The 15799-nt window shown below is 36.5% G+C and overlaps 2 protein-coding genes across 5 annotated transcripts in view; one reads left to right on the top strand and one right to left on the bottom strand.

Moving 5' to 3' along the window:
• Positions 1–689: 689 nt before the first annotated feature.
• LOC112574987 (endonuclease G, mitochondrial-like) lies at positions 690–3700 on the top strand. Its single transcript, XM_025256460.1, has 3 exons — positions 690–1449; positions 1779–1891; positions 2083–3700. Exons 1-3 carry the CDS (start codon positions 832–834, stop codon positions 2360–2362), a joined length of 1011 nt encoding a protein of 336 aa, XP_025112245.1. The 5' UTR covers positions 690–831; the 3' UTR covers positions 2363–3700.
• The window catches only part of LOC112574986 (protein crumbs-like), a 73488-nt gene continuing 60455 nt past the window's right edge, over positions 2767–15799 (bottom strand). For 3 of the 4 annotated variants that reach the window (XM_025256457.1, XM_025256458.1, XM_025256459.1), the window contains 11 exons: positions 13327–13465; positions 12867–12920; positions 12429–12576; positions 11655–11756; positions 11244–11366; positions 10783–11007; positions 10285–10410; positions 9399–9632; positions 8387–8655; positions 7869–7950; positions 2767–7302 (listed from right to left, as the gene is read on the bottom strand). In XM_025256457.1, coding sequence (XP_025112242.1) covers positions 7163–7302; positions 7869–7950; positions 8387–8655; positions 9399–9632; positions 10285–10410; positions 10783–11007; positions 11244–11366; positions 11655–11756; positions 12429–12576; positions 12867–12920; positions 13327–13465 — 1642 coding nt within the window. In that variant the 3' untranslated portion in view covers positions 2767–7162. The remainder of the gene's footprint in view (positions 7303–7868; positions 7951–8386; positions 8656–9398; positions 9633–10284; positions 10411–10782; positions 11008–11243; positions 11367–11654; positions 11757–12428; positions 12577–12866; positions 12921–13326; positions 13466–15799) is intronic. The other variant, XR_003101544.1, reaches the window with a different exon arrangement.

Genomic DNA, 15799 nt, shown 5'->3' with positions numbered 1-15799 from the left:
AACATTTATTTCGCTTAGTCCATATCTCTCTGACCTCAGACATACAGGTCTTAGCCTTAGCCAATCAATCCCACCGTTTAATTGTTCGTTCTTGTACTTGTTTGGCGTGTTGTCATGGTGACAATTTTCACTCTTTTAAGGCATTTCAACTTCCTAAACTCTTTACAATCATGTTGTGATAAAGAGAAAATTAATAGTTTATGTGACACATACATAAGTTTTCCACCTTCTGTACTTTAATGTTAGTAATTTCAGTGTCAGTTTGTGAAGCCTCGTGCAGCTTTTTTGGTTGTGCCACTTCCACATTTTAGTCTATCAACTTGTTGGAACACAAGTATTAAAGATTCCATTCGTTAGAAAGGACAATTTTGACTAATGCTCATCTTTTAAGCCCGATGTGGCTTGAATGTCCGATATTTTTAGGATCTTACTTCAACACCAACAGTTTAATTGTAGTTAGAGGTGAGAATCCCTTTAATTTATGGCATTTATGCGATACTGAGCTGGCTGCTGAAAGAAGAGATTTCAGATGAAGTCATGAACAAATTTATGAGCTTCTTGACTTCAGAGAATAACATTTTTCATTAATATAAATGAGAATCTGTTACTTCTTCTGACCAACTATCTTATATACTTGTACGTCTAAAAAAAAAATAAAAAGGAGAGTGATGCCCCTTATTAGTGGAAGGGGGATAATTTAAAATCACCTTGTCGCGACGAGGCATTAGAAAAACAGTTTTATAAATCTTATTCTTAGACACTGTCTTTGTATCTTTAAATTAAAATCTAACAAGTGCGTGTTTTTTGCATTTTTCGTAAAGAATCGACGAAATGTTGGTAAGATTAGCAGCTGTTGTTTCTGTATCTGGTGGGCTGGGATTTCTCCTCGGCGTGGAAACTAGCAACACCGATGTCAAATCTCGGTTGTGGAATTTAATTTGTCGTGGACCACACAATTCTTCTGTTGAATCAGAAATCTACGACAATGCTCAGAAGAGTTTTACACCATCTTGGTATCAGTTTCTCCCAGTTTCAGCCTCTGTTTTTGCGGCGTCAGTGCCAGTTGACAAAAGTCTTCAAGTTGCACCGTCGTCTGCTATCGAGTCTCCTACTTATCGTGTTGGAGAAATTATGCAATATGGTTATCCAGGTATGGATACTGTACGATTTCATGGAGACTTCGTTGTTTCATATGATCGCAGAAATAGAGTGCCGCACTGGGTGTTTGAGCATATAAAAAAAGAGAATTGTGCCTACGGCGAAGGAGTGGACAGAAACAAATGTGGCGGATTTAGAGAAGATGAAACTATCCATCCTTATTTTCGTTCAACAAACGCCGACTATAAACAAAGTGGTTATGACAGAGGTCATCTTGCGGCAGCATCCAATCATCGTCAGTCTTTGAAAGCAATGAATGAAACATTTGTTCTTAGCAACATTGCACCACAGGTATTTTAGGGGTTTAATTTCTACCAGTGGCGTTTTGGTAATTCATTTGGGTAACCTTGATATTGCAGTTATTGCTTGTAAAGGGCCAACTTCAACTATAATATCTTATTTGCTTTAATGTGTTGATTGAAGTAGTGGAAGCAGTTATTTTGGTTTTAAAGCAGCAGATAAAGTGAAATTAACATGTTGGTCTTTCAAGTAAACTGGAAGTGGCTACTTCTGTTTGAATCATCTGAGAATTATAATGGCTTTTGATTTTGTTCCCCTTTTATTATCTCTTTAGGCTGCATGGCAAAAGTGTCAGAAACTCTTATGCTGTACCTTTTCAGGTGGGTGCTGGCTTTAACAGAGGCATATGGAACTCACTGGAGAAGTATACAAGAGCTTTAGCTCGTAAAAACCGCTGTGTTTACATCTGCACTGGTCCACTTTATCTTCCAAGGTATGCTTTTTACTGAAAGTTGTTTTTATGTGAAAATATTGTCAAGTTTAAAGTTTTTTTCTTTACATAAACTGGAGAGGCAAGCATTTTTCTTGTTATCACTTTTTTGTGAAAATTTTAGTGTCATGTAGTGATTTTCTATGATGCAATACAAGAATGAGGAATTTTACATTGTTTACTTTATTAACCAGGAAAGACATTGATGGCAAGTTGTATGTCAAGTACGAGGTCATTGGTGCCAACCATGTTGCTGTCCCAACCCACTTCTTCAAAGTTCTGGTAGTTGAGAATGAAAAAGGAGAATATGAAATGAAATCATTTGTGTTGCCGAATGCCCCTATGTCTGAAGAAATTCCACTAAAAGCATTTCAGACACCCATAGAGACAATAGAAAGGGCTGCGGGACTTCTGCTGTTTGAAAAGATTCCCAGGAAAAGGTTTAGAAGAATCAATGGTGATGTACCTAAGTGAAATTATTAGGATTAAAATAGAAAACCTCATTTACTCAGGGCAGAAATAAAACAGCCAGAAATCAGTGCCTTATGTTAGTGAAGAAATAAAGTGGATTCTTTTGTCAAAATTTTTCTTTCATTTGCTGTTGTTGCTGTGGGTGGACATGAAGATGGAGAGAGCATTTACTTGTCAAAGCTAATGTTTGCATGAAGCTGTTGTTAAGAAAAAACTGTCGCAGGTATTGTTGGTAACACTTTTCTTCCCTGCCTTCCTAATGTTCTCAGGATACATTCATCAAGTTGCACATAACCTGCATGTACACACCACATCTTATTTCTTTTTCAATCGCATGCTTTCGCTTTTTTCACTCTCTTCCTCCTCTATCTTTTATCTCTCATTAACAAGCAGCACACATCTACCGATTTATAGTCTCATGTTTATTGTCAATAAAATATATGTAAAAAAATGTTCGTTCATGATTGATAGCATGATCCTTATGTACAGATGTTCAAACAGTGAGGTTCTTAAATTTGTCTTTTCTTCAGAAACCACACTATGGTTAGTAACAAGAATTCAAGACGAATATGCATAATATCATTTATATCACAAACATTTTTTTCACAACCGCCATATTGGACACAGCCAGATTCAGTGTTTAACAATCTGTAAAGGTTTCCTTCCCCTTGAGGTGCTAGAACATGATCTGGACGCAGGTATATTTTCATGACATCGTGCAAAAGATCAATATATATATATTAACCCTATAGATAAAAAGATCAAGCTTTATTAACTGCAAGCAGCATAAAACAGATCCTCCTGAGAATGACTATTCCAGAAAGTTTGTAGTTTGAACACAGACACCCAGCGGTAATAACCAGAAATTTACTGCTATCACAAAACTTTGAAAACAATTTTGAGAAGTTACATCTTTTTACATGTTTAACAAGCAGGAAAGCTGATCTCCCAGGTTCAAAGGGCTAAACTGAAAAACAGGTTTGTCTTTTTTAAAAATTCAATGTTTAGTGAAATGAAACTGAAACAGGAGTGGTGTTCCTGGAATGATTTTCAATCTTGTGAAAAGGTGGCACACCAACAGTGCATAGTTATCTATAATGCTGCAGACTTCTATCACCAACCCTGAGATTAGGACTGGCATGGAATCCTTGAGCAGAAATTCTCTTTCGCTTTTACAGCACAGATGGTCAGCTGCAGACAAAACCTGATCAGCCGCAGACAAAACTTGTCCCATCTAATGTTGCAAAGGCTGGAATGAATGCATCACACATCATTTTCTTCATAAAACATATAAGCTAATCCACCTCTGTTTTACATTCCCATTCCTTAAAAAAAAAAAAATCCTCTTAGCGTGTCCATTTTAGCTGCATGCAGAAAACACCTTTATATCATTCTTGTTTGTTCAATCATCCAATCACCTCCACAAAATTTAATTACTGAAAAATGGCTGGTCTCCAATCAATGAAAAAATACAGCTAATAAAAAGGCCGATTTTCCATGTAATTCATCATTATAAGATGCAGGCACATCTGACTTTTAATATTTGGGTATCCTTAAGCATGTAATTCATCTTTTTAAGACCCAGGCACATACAGGCTGACTTTTAATATTTGGGTATCACAAAATAACCTACGTACATTGTGCACGACACTCCATTTCATCCAATTCCCCTACCCCCCAAAAACCCACCATCAGACTTTCATGTCTCAATCATTCAGTGTTGCAAGAATTTTAATATGTGGTTGAGATTAAAAAAAAATTCATTAATGCACAAACTGAGGTAGGCAAAAATTCTTTGGAATGCAAATGAATTCACTGCTGTAGAAGAAACGAGATATGTTTAAATTGATGAATGATTAGAAACAAAATAGCATAATGCTCCAAGGTTATTCTCCACAACTAAGGAAAAAATGCATGAACAACTCCCTCCCCTATTCTGAAAATATTAAAACCTGTAGGTTTCTCCTTGAACAGTGGTGTTCGCCAAAGCCCGCAGAGGAATCTCCAAATACAGCAAATGATGTGTGTGGTGTATAAGTCACTTGTAATCTCTGTATATTCACACTTGTTGAAACATGCTTTCTCCCAAAAGACACTCTAATTCATTTCTTTGCTCCCCTCACAACAAGGATTCATTAAGATGTAACAGATACTTCACGGCACAAGAAACATAGCTCCACACACACACACAATTGTTCAGTCTTCTGAATGTGACTCAAAAAAAAAAAAAAAAGACAAAGACAAAGAAAAAAAAATTCAGTCTCACAAGGGCTTGCTTAGGCCCAACAGCTTTACAGTGGTGCAGGGCAAGGAAAAAAATCTGGTAAAGGCAAATCCTGGTTAGAACAACACAATAACCATTTTTAAGTACAGCTCTCTTCACATTAAAAATATTTTCAATTAGGTCCTGCTTTAAATACCTCTCTTTGGCAGCAATTTAGGATCAAGTTCGATTACATACAATCTGAAAATCACATTTGAAGATTTTCTCTGTCTTGACAACTTCAAACTTTATTTTTTAAAAGATTTAGCAGGTTATAGGTGTATAAATAATGGTTTTTCATCCTCAGCTTAGGTATATTTAAAGCAGGCAAAGCTAGGTCACAGCTGTCTTGACAAACTAACCCTGGCTCTAGCCAAGAAGTCTGCATATATCCTCTGAAAGATCTCCCACTCTCCTGTTAAATAAGTAGTATTTTTGTACTCTCCACACTAAAAGCAGTCTTGACACCATCACCACCTAATATGAAAAACTACAGTGACTGCTAAATTATTGTCACACTCATATCTGGAGTTAAGCCTCTACAGCTTTGAAAACTGATACTTTAAACTGTTGTGGTCATTCAAACTTTCACAATTATACTTCCTTCCAAGCAGGTTATAAGGATGGATTGATCAAAAGAATGTATTTGATGGACAAAGTACTTCAAACATATCTTGCACATTGTGTTGCCTTTGGCCCAAAATGCTTATTAATTCCCATAAAATACAAATATGAATATATTTAAATGAGTACAATGGTTCCATCTGGTTAATAATAAGTGCAAAACTACCAGCAGCTACACATCAAATGTAAATTGTTTTCCATGAAGCTGTTTATAAAAATATGCAATGAATGCACCATTGCATAGTATAGCTTTCTTTGATAATCTTGATCTCATAACACTGATGATGATTGGAATATTAATTATGCTGCAGGAATTTATACAAAGAAACAGAGCCAATAGGTGTATGCACGTGCAAATCAATAAATGTACATACACATGTTCACAACAATCATACATGGATGTAAATACTCTCTTACTGAAATAAATACAAATATTTGGTAAGATACACTTTGAAGGTCACACAATCAAGCTGTGTAGAATCAACAGCAGACATGCTATTAACCAATGAATCAAGAGTAAAATGAAAATACAGCTGACAGTTCCACTGAAATTATGATGTCTTTTCTGCATTTTATCATCGTCTAATCAAAAAATCTTCAAACAAAAAATTGGGGTGAAGTAGAATGGGGGTGGGAGACTGCAAGACACCACGAGAACTATGATGGCATGGCATCAGATTGTTTCCCCTGCTGCCAGCATCTTGAAAAGAAAGAAGTGACCCAACTTGATAAGAACACTTTTTAGACCCTATGTATAAAAGAAGGGGAGAAAAGATTTATATAAAAGACTTTTGAAACATTTGAAAAAATTTACTTGAAGTAGCTTACTTAGCTGTTAAATATTGTATTAATCTGGTGCCATAGCTAATCCTGTTTTTGTTGCTGTTCTCTACCTACCATAGTACAAAAACTGCCATGCTGATATTTTACCAGGATATAAAGACTTGAAGAATGTTGCACAATATTTGACAAGAAATAGAAATGTCATGATGCAAGAATCTAAAAAAAAAAATAAAAAAAAACCAAAACAAAAAAAAACAACAACAAAACAACAACTTTAAAGTAATGTCTTTTTATGTAAAACAATATCATTTCCATTTGACAAATGAATAAAGAACAACTAAATTTGAAAACACAAACATGCACATAAAAGTTCATTCTGCAACTGACACATTGACAATTATTTTCTAACGTGCTGTTTGCATAGATGAACTCTTGCAATCCTTGGCAAAAAAAAAAAAAAGCCCCAAAACAAAAAAAAGATGCAAACCACATATTCAACTTACGGATCCTGTAATCCTTATTATTATGATGAATGCTTCCTTTACAAAAAAAAAAATATCCAGCTTTAGCTGAATACATGAACTTACAGCTCTTCTAAGATACACACCAGCAAACTCACTTTAACTAAATTGCATCATTCTCAGATCTTTGCTTGTGTGAAAAATAGAACTGTTCTGCCATTGGTGCTGTATCAGAAAACGCACCATTGTTTGCATTTTTTGTGTGTGATGGCTTTACCATAAGGCAACTATGCCAGCTTTAAGGCAAGAACCAGTGTGACCAGAATCTCCATAGGCACCTTTATAAGAGTAATTTACTTCTGGGATGAAAAAAAAAACCCAACTAAAACACAGTCACTGGGCTTCAGTCTGAGTCTGCACAACAACAACCACAATGTTGTGTTCATAAGGTCTACACAAACTCTTTCCCAAATGAATCTTTAAAACAGACAATGAGTATAAACAAAGTAATTCTGTGTGCCCCCACCTGACACTTTTGCAAGAACATTTGGGTTTAAGATGCTGCAGAATAGTAAGCTCAGGAAATGTAGATGATATCTTAAAAGGCCTGTGGTGCATCCGCCATTCTCTCCACACCCTGATCTACCTGACCACCATATGCAATGCATTTGTTTATATCAAGCGTTCTTCTGGAGGTTTCTTTAGTACATTGCCGAGCTCTACACGTGATCCAGCTGTCTCCTGCTGGCTTGGACTGTATGCTCCTCTAGTCGCCCGTTTATTTTTTGCAATTATGATAAAAACAATTACACCTGCAATAGACATAGGACACGTCAGAACACTTCAATCTTATCCCTCTACAATGTATACGAGTGGAATTAGTGTCGCTTACATGAAATTCTACCAGGTTAGCACTTAACTCTCAAGGAAATATAAAAATACTCATAAAACAAACCAAATGTGACCCGAGCTAAGCAAGTGTAACTCTTCGGTTTAACGTTGTGTCCCCTCAGCAGATCTGTATGCTAATCATTTCTTAAATTCATGATTTTTGTATATGCTTCATTAATTAGCAGACTACACTAACCCATCGTTAAGAGAAAGGTGCTGTAGCTTAAAAGCATTTTGATGTATCGAAAAACCTTTTGATATACGAGACAGCTGACTCTAACAATTATGTTTGCATCAACAAAAGTCACAATAACTTTATCAGGCAAGATAATAAACACTGCCAAGTGACTAGTTCTCATGGTTGCCACTTCATGCATTCTTCCCTGGCAGGTTGCCAATAACAGCTTGCACCCACAACCAGTCAAAATAATTTAAGCTGAACAGGTAGAGGAAGGCTGCCATTACTTGTCTACTCAAGCATACATACCAATAAGAAGAGCAAGCAGGATGAAAGCTATGATGGGCGCATAAATGTAATATGGTTCAACACCACTTGTTTTCTCTGGGCTCTGTGAAGAGACAGCACATACTGGTGAGTCACTAACTGTGCTAAGATCAGATGCCAATAAATAAGAACAACAAAAAATTAAAAAATAAGTAAATAAATACATAAAAATACATGGGGAAAGATGATTCATATATTGACTGATGATAACAGAGAACTGGCATTAATGTTTAATGGTCTAGGCAAAGAGACAAGTATAACTTGGAAGTTGAAGGGATGGGGAGAAGGTAAAACTATTTTTATAACTGAGAGACAAGGGTTAAACTAATCATGACATTGTCTTCAAATGCATAAAATATCAACTTGAATCATTCCCAAGGAGTGTCAGCTGTACATTAAGCACACCACTTAAGACCTTAATTCTAATTTCCCTTAAACACAAACATATGACCAAATAAACAAATAAATTATTAATTGTAACAAGCAAAATTTCAACTCACCTGTTCACAGGTGTCACCTTGGTACCCATCACTGCAGGTGCACTGATATTTGTAGGAGTCAGAATTTGTGTCAAAGATCGGGCTGCAGGTGCCTCTATTGGCACAGACCTGCCCACTGCAGGGGTTGTTGTACTCGCAAAACCTACCCAAGTAAAGGTCACCACAAAGGCAGGTGAAGTTTCCAACAGTGTTGCTGCAGTTACCATTGTTACACTGAGAGCTTTCCTCACATTCGTTTATGTCCTCTGTGCAGTTTTGCCCTTGATACCCTGCAAAAGATCAAGGTCATGAATGCTGCTTATTAAGGAAAACAGAAACTACTCCTGTTCTTGTGTTTCACCTGTGTACTCCGATGTATAGAACATTATATATGCACTGTATTGATTATCGAAGTCATGCAGTCATGCACTAACGTAAGTCGTGTTGATGTATGCATGTGTACATGCAGACACAAGTTCAGAAAGACTGCAATTTAAACATGTAATAAGCAAATTGTAGCACCTGCTAACACAATAATACTTATAACATGGCAGGCATGCACTAAGTCAAATAAAGTGCAGCATCAGGCATGTACCAACTGAAGTATGTCAAATCAGGCATCCACGCTCAAAGTAAATTATGACCTATCTCAAGTGTTACACATGAGGTGTGTGTCAACCCCTTTTTTTTTATTTACATAACTACCTCACTTGTAGCTTTTGCAATGTCAAAGTATTCTGACAGACTCCAAATAGATGGCGAATTGAACTGTCCTTAAAGCTGTGCTATGCACTAAAAGGTTAAACTTTTACTTTATGGCAGGAGAGGAAGGTTTGATTCTGTGGAGGAAGGTGAGGGTACTTTTAAGGCCAAACAGAAACAATCAACAAAGCATGACCACTATGGTGGTTAGCATGCGTGTGTGTGCTTCTCACTGCCCTCTCCTAGGTCAAATTATTCTTTCTTTGGTAGACGTTTGAACTTGGAAACACATACACAGAGGCTAGGATATGCTTGTATTGTCTGCACTTACCTGTGCCATTACAGCTGCAGGTGTAGTTGTTTATAGTTTGGGAACAAACACCATTATTCTGGCAAGGGCTGGATGCGCATTCGTCAATGTCATGATCACAATGCTTACCATCATAACCAGAAGGACACTGACACATAAAGTCACCAGGTGTGTTCTGGCAAGAGGCACCATTCAGACATAAATTGGTATTGCTGCATTCATTTTTATCATCTGAGCATGAGTCTCCTTCCCAACCTGCAAAAGAATAGAACCAAAACAAAAAAAAAAAAGCCCAGTCCCATTTTAATTCGCTCTCACAATAAAATGAACGATAAGTGCTAATAAGTAGTCATAGCTGTGATGTTTTTCTTATATTTTCTTGAACTTAAGTGTGAACAGTAAAAAAAGAAATTACTCATTTTTAACTCTTCCTAACAGTTTGCACTCGCAGATGTGAACATCTTCATAGCCACAGCTCAACTGCATCAAAACGTCAAAAAATAAAATCTGTATTGAATGAGTTAGGAAGCCCAATTTTGTGTGGTGGTACCTAGACCAAGTGTCTTGTGTACATTCACAAATACACAAATATCTCCTTTAGCCTTTATGTTAATAGTGTCATTCTTTGACAATCCTAAACGTACATACATATTTTCACCTAAACCTCTCACCACAGTTATTTTATGTCATTCATTTTTTGAATCATTAAAACCATCAAAGACATGATTGATTTGTCATCTGGTTCACATTAAAGAGAAAGTGGCAATTAATGTATAAATATGGCCTATTCTATCTTTCACATGTGGATCCATTTATTGCATATTTATACGTATATTAACAGGTGTATATAAATGTACACACACACATCCATACATTACAAGATTTTGTTGTTTCAGATTAGCATTACCTGCTTTACATATACACTGCCGAGATGAGTTTGTGATGTAGAAATCTTCTGTCTGATTGCAATAATCTGTGTTTGAGGAATTGCAAGGACTTTTGAGACACGGCCCTTTAAGCCTACAAAAAGGATCTGTAAACACAAAGACACAATGCCAACAACATTTACATGCCTTCTGTACAAACTCACATAGATGACCAACTTTTAGCAAGTCACAAAAGCACACGTGTACATTAACTGTGTACATTGTCACACACGTACATTTTATTATATCATTATTTCTTATTTTATTATCTAAGTTACCTGATCTCTTATCCACATATCAGGAGATCACTGCCCAAAAAATAAAAATGCAGGAAAAGCTTGAGATTCTAAAATAAATAGTATTGGTAATTCTCTTAGATATGATTCTCCTCTACCTTGATGTTCCCCTTAGCTATCACACCTGCCACTTCAGTAAGAAGACAAGCAAAGCTTCTGGACAGGCAATAGTAAATATTTTACCTCCATAATACTGAGGGCAGTGGCATTTCCATGCTGTATGATCATCAGTAATAGTACATGTGCCATTATTCTCACAGATGATATTATCACAGGTGGCAATCGAACAGTTCAGACCCTTGTAACCATTGTCGCAGCTACAAGTGTAGTTTCCTTCTGTATCATTGCAGGTACCATGTTGACAGAATCCTAGATCGCACTCATTCAGCTCATCAGTGCAGTTTACACCTGGTCAAGATCATTGAGATCAATAATAAGAGTATGGATTTGACTAACACAGAAAGATATACATTCACACATAAAAATCTACATATCATGAAAATGGCTTACACTATTACATAAACAACAAAAGTTAAAGTTATTTAATCATCACAAATATATGTCCACACACATGCACGCACAAACTAGGCATACCAATTCTAGTAGAAAATATGGCAGCTTTAATTGATGCACTATACACCTACCACCATATCCAGTGTCTGTGCAATTGCAGGAATAACTCCCATTCATGTTGATGCAACTTCCGTGAGCACATGGGTTAAAGTTACATTCATTCGCATCAGTTTCACATGTTCTACCAATCCATCCTAACAGGATAAAAAAAGGGAAAAAAAATGCTCGTTAAACTTAAAGCAATAATAATAACAGCAATTTTTATAAGACATTACTGATGGTGTCCTGGCATTAGTAATGGTTAAGGATGGCACATAAAAACTATTGCTACAAAAGTAATGAAAAATATATGCTTTCTCTGTTCCTCAACCACTTTTTCTTTAATTATCCAAGATGTGTAGGCATGTGTGTATGCTTCAACAACAAATCTATCTTGAGGAATATTCATCTGCATGTGAACAATGGTTTAGCAAAAATCATACCTGCAGTGCATCTGCAGTTATTGTCATCAGCACAGACTCCACCATTTTTACAGGTGGTGTTGGTGCACGTGATAATCGGCTCACAATTACGTCCTGAGAAGCCTGCACACAGGGAATGCAGTATTTGACTGTTTACAGTTCAGAGTTTCTTGCACAGCTAATAAGTAAATGCGTCTTTTTATCATAAATACGTATATTTGACTAAACTGTAGTGCTAATTCTATATCTATGTGCATATGGTTATGTGTGATGTCATGTTTAAAAATAAAGGCAGTAGACTGCAAAGCAAATTATCTTATAATTCAAGAGACAGGACTACTTCATGGTAGTGGCTGTGGCTTTCAAAGACCCACATACAATAGGAATTGCTCAAAACTGACAGTAATGCATGCTTGTATGCACTCAAGTTAAATACAAATAAAGAACAGGCAAATAAAGAACAAGGAGGTTAAAAATATTAAAACACAGCACCTATGCATACATATAGTTGCACCACCACCCAAATAAACTGTTCAACATTCTTACTATGAATAAAGTAAACATACAAATTGCCTCATTCCAACAAAACAACTTTCTAATTTAGTGCTTCTTTTTCACCTATAGCTAAGACATAGTTAACAGTCAAATCATTAAAAAGGTTAAAAATCAAATACTGTTTGCGCCAAATTTCAAATACTAATTATATCTAGACTTTGCCCGATCTGTTTGATAATTAAACATTTACCATAATGAAAGGATGGGTACACTGAAATTTACAAAATATATAAATCTCACCTGCAGGACAGGAGCATGTATACCCAGATGAATTGAATGTACAACTTCCATTATTTAAACATGGCAAGCTTGCACAAAAGTTTTCTTTGGACTCACAGAGGGGTCCAAGAAAACCAAGAGCACAACTGCAGGAAAATGAAGATGCATTCTGGAAAGCATAACAAAACCTTCTTAGAAGATGGTTTCAGAACAACAACAAAATAATTGTCAAAACTTCATATAAAAAAAAAAATCACTGGGTATCTCTTGAAAGTTAACCTCTTAAAACACTGGCTGCATTTCTAGTCCAGTGTATCTTAAAATCTGATTGACTTAGCAAGAACCCAATGTCAAATTTTGACAAATATTCTCCAGTATCAATATTACACAAAAAATGGCAAGCCAAAAAGTTAATGAACATTTAGCACAACTAGTGCCACAGGATGCCATAAACCCTACCTGGGTACAGTTGCCACTATTATGGCACAGTTCTTGTGTACAGTTCTGATGTACCTGAAAGAATTTTAATCCAAATTAATGTCAAACGTTTTGTTTTCCTCATCAACCACAGAATTCTGCAACATCATGGGTCTAACCTAGGAATATTAAAAGAACCATAGAATTCTTAGTCTCTATGAACAAAATAAACATAAACCTATAGAAAATGAAAAAAACCTACAGGTTTACTGAACAATAAAAGAAAATATGATTATTTAATGACATACTAAATATCAATGAATATATCTGATTCACACACACTACACAACCATTCAACACAAAAAAAAAAAAAAAAAAAAAAAAAGAAAAAAGAAAAAAAAAACATGCAAAGCCCTCTCCTCACACATACACATGCTTGGATGCACAAGTGCACATGCAAGATGAAGTTTAGTTACAAGTCAACTTGACATTAATGACTAACCGTGACATTACAGAAATCCCCAGTGAAATTTTGATTGGAACAATTGCATCTGTAACCTCTGGAAAATTTGGAATCTTGCACACACTGGCTGTTGTTGGGGCAAGATGAGTTGCTGCAGAGGTCGTCTGAATATTCACACCTGGAAGTACATATACAATAACCCACACTACACTATGTGGAAACACAAAAAATCATAGCACATGTACATATTTCCATTTACAACTAGGGCAAAAACTGAAAAACTGAAGGCAATAAAAAAAAAAAGAGGAGTGTACATGCTCAAGAAAGCATACATGCATGTTCTTAAATGTGCACACACAATTCCTATATATTCACCAATGCCTGCTGTATTTAAAATAAATTGGCTTAACTCATATAAAATAACAATAAACAAAAGCATCTTGTGGCTTAACATGAATATGTCCCATTGATATGTATGTAAGCAAAAAAAGATGAATGACTTCAACATTTTCACAAGAAACATCCTTTGTGCAACAGGTAAGTTCTATTAAGGCTATGTCACACCACAAACACACCTGACAGGTAATGCAATGAGAAAGTAGGCCCAGCATAGCACCACCGCAACTTGCATCGGCAAGGGCAACTGATGGCAGTGTTGCTTCTTGGAGTTTTGTTGCAACCAAATGAACTCCATTTAGATGACAGGCCAGAAATAATCCCCACACACCAAAAGCCTCAGGCCATGCCTACGTGAACACTGCATCAAGTAGGTTACTTCGCTGGTAAAGCAGGTTTTTCTTATCTAGGCAGATGTGTCTGTTTCACAAGCAGGCTTAGGGAATACTAAATGTATCTGCTTCACTGATTATGCAAGGATCTCTTTTTTTAGTGACCAGTGCATTTATCAGCTGTCCAACTCCTGATCTTCAATCACAATGCTGACATTCTATGTTTATGTCCAGTGAGAATCCTTTTGAAAAAACTGCATCCTCCTTTTATGGTGGTCCTCTGTCACTCCTCTTTTTTCAAATAAATATGCTCATCAAGATGATATTTCCCAAAATATGAAGAAGTAACTCCCTTCCATTTGTGAGAGTGCAGCCTTCCAACACTGACATGCATGAAAAGATGTCACATCCATGACCTTATTTTGTAAAATTTTATATCATTAAGACTACAACCATTGGAAGCACTAGGTGTGTCCATTAATTATGTCTATTTTTGTTCTAATATCATGTTACATCTGTCTAGACCCGCCTCCTGTCTCTGACCGGCCCGCCCGCCAGTATATATCCTATATATACAGTATTGAGTAAAACTGAGTTAACTATATTAGTCCGGCCCTCTAAAACCATCCCAATTTCTCATGTGGCCCCTTGGGAAAATTAATTGCCCACCCCTGGTCTAGACATAAATAAAAACATTTGAAAGGTTGTACCTCTTGTATAGAAAGGGGTTATTTACTCAGACGCTGGGAATCATAATCTTGTAATAAACAATGCCCAACTGTTTGGAATTTTAAAAAAAATTTTAATTACTGCCTTTGATGTGCTAACAAACTAACAACTGGCACCATGAGAAGCAGCAATCTGAACGCAGCTAAGCCATTTTCTAAGAATACCATTCTGAATGCTAAACATGAAGAAATCTGGTGGACAAAGACTGAATCTGTTTCCCCATTAATCCTTGAACCCCATTGCATGTGTATGTTACAATGTTGATTTATTTCTTTATTAGCTTATAAATATATTTATACAAAGATATACCCACTGTATATAAATAAAAAATGCAGCGGAAGCAAGCTAATTCATTCTTGTTCACAAGCATACACTCTTCTCTCTTAAGGCACATGTGTAAAGGACAAAACAAAACAAAAAGTACATCCATATGCATCCAACCTACACTAGACTTTCCCCGAAAAGATCATCAAACGTCATTTTTTAAAATTTTTACGGCATTATCAACCATCGAAGTCAGAACAGAGAAGTCATAAAGTATATGAGGTGTGCAGCTTGGTGGTACAGATGCCTATGACTATATCATCTATAACTCTGCATTAACGGTTAAATATCAATTTAAATTAAAAAAAAAATATGAACAATAAAAGCTGTTGCTGGGACGTCACTGCAGCGCCAGTGACAGAAGAAAGGACATTGCCACCACGAGCCCGACTTAATTACCACAACGTGTCGCCATGTTATGATTGCCAGATTTTGCACCTCGCGCTGCACTGCAGCTCCTGTCACGTACAATCTCCAAAGCGCCACACCCCTCGTACGCCACCGACTTTACATGGAGGACAAGCGCGCGAACTTTGCGGCGAAGAATGACAGCGGCCGAGCGCGTTCGCCCATCACCCGCCTACAGGTGTGCAGTTGTCTTCGGTGCTTTGGGAGACGCTCACAGGTGCACACAGAGAGAGAAAGCTAGAAGGAAATCGCGACTAAAAGAGCTAATCACGAATAACCGACTACATGGAAGAGCTGCGACCGAAGAATATTATTGTCGAACA

Source organism: Pomacea canaliculata, linkage group LG11 (assembly GCF_003073045.1).
Source record: "Pomacea canaliculata isolate SZHN2017 linkage group LG11, ASM307304v1, whole genome shotgun sequence".
NCBI lineage: Eukaryota > Metazoa > Mollusca > Gastropoda > Architaenioglossa > Ampullariidae > Pomacea > Pomacea canaliculata.
Note: the sequence above shows the minus strand (reverse complement) of the source record. Positions and strands in the feature narration are given on the sequence as shown.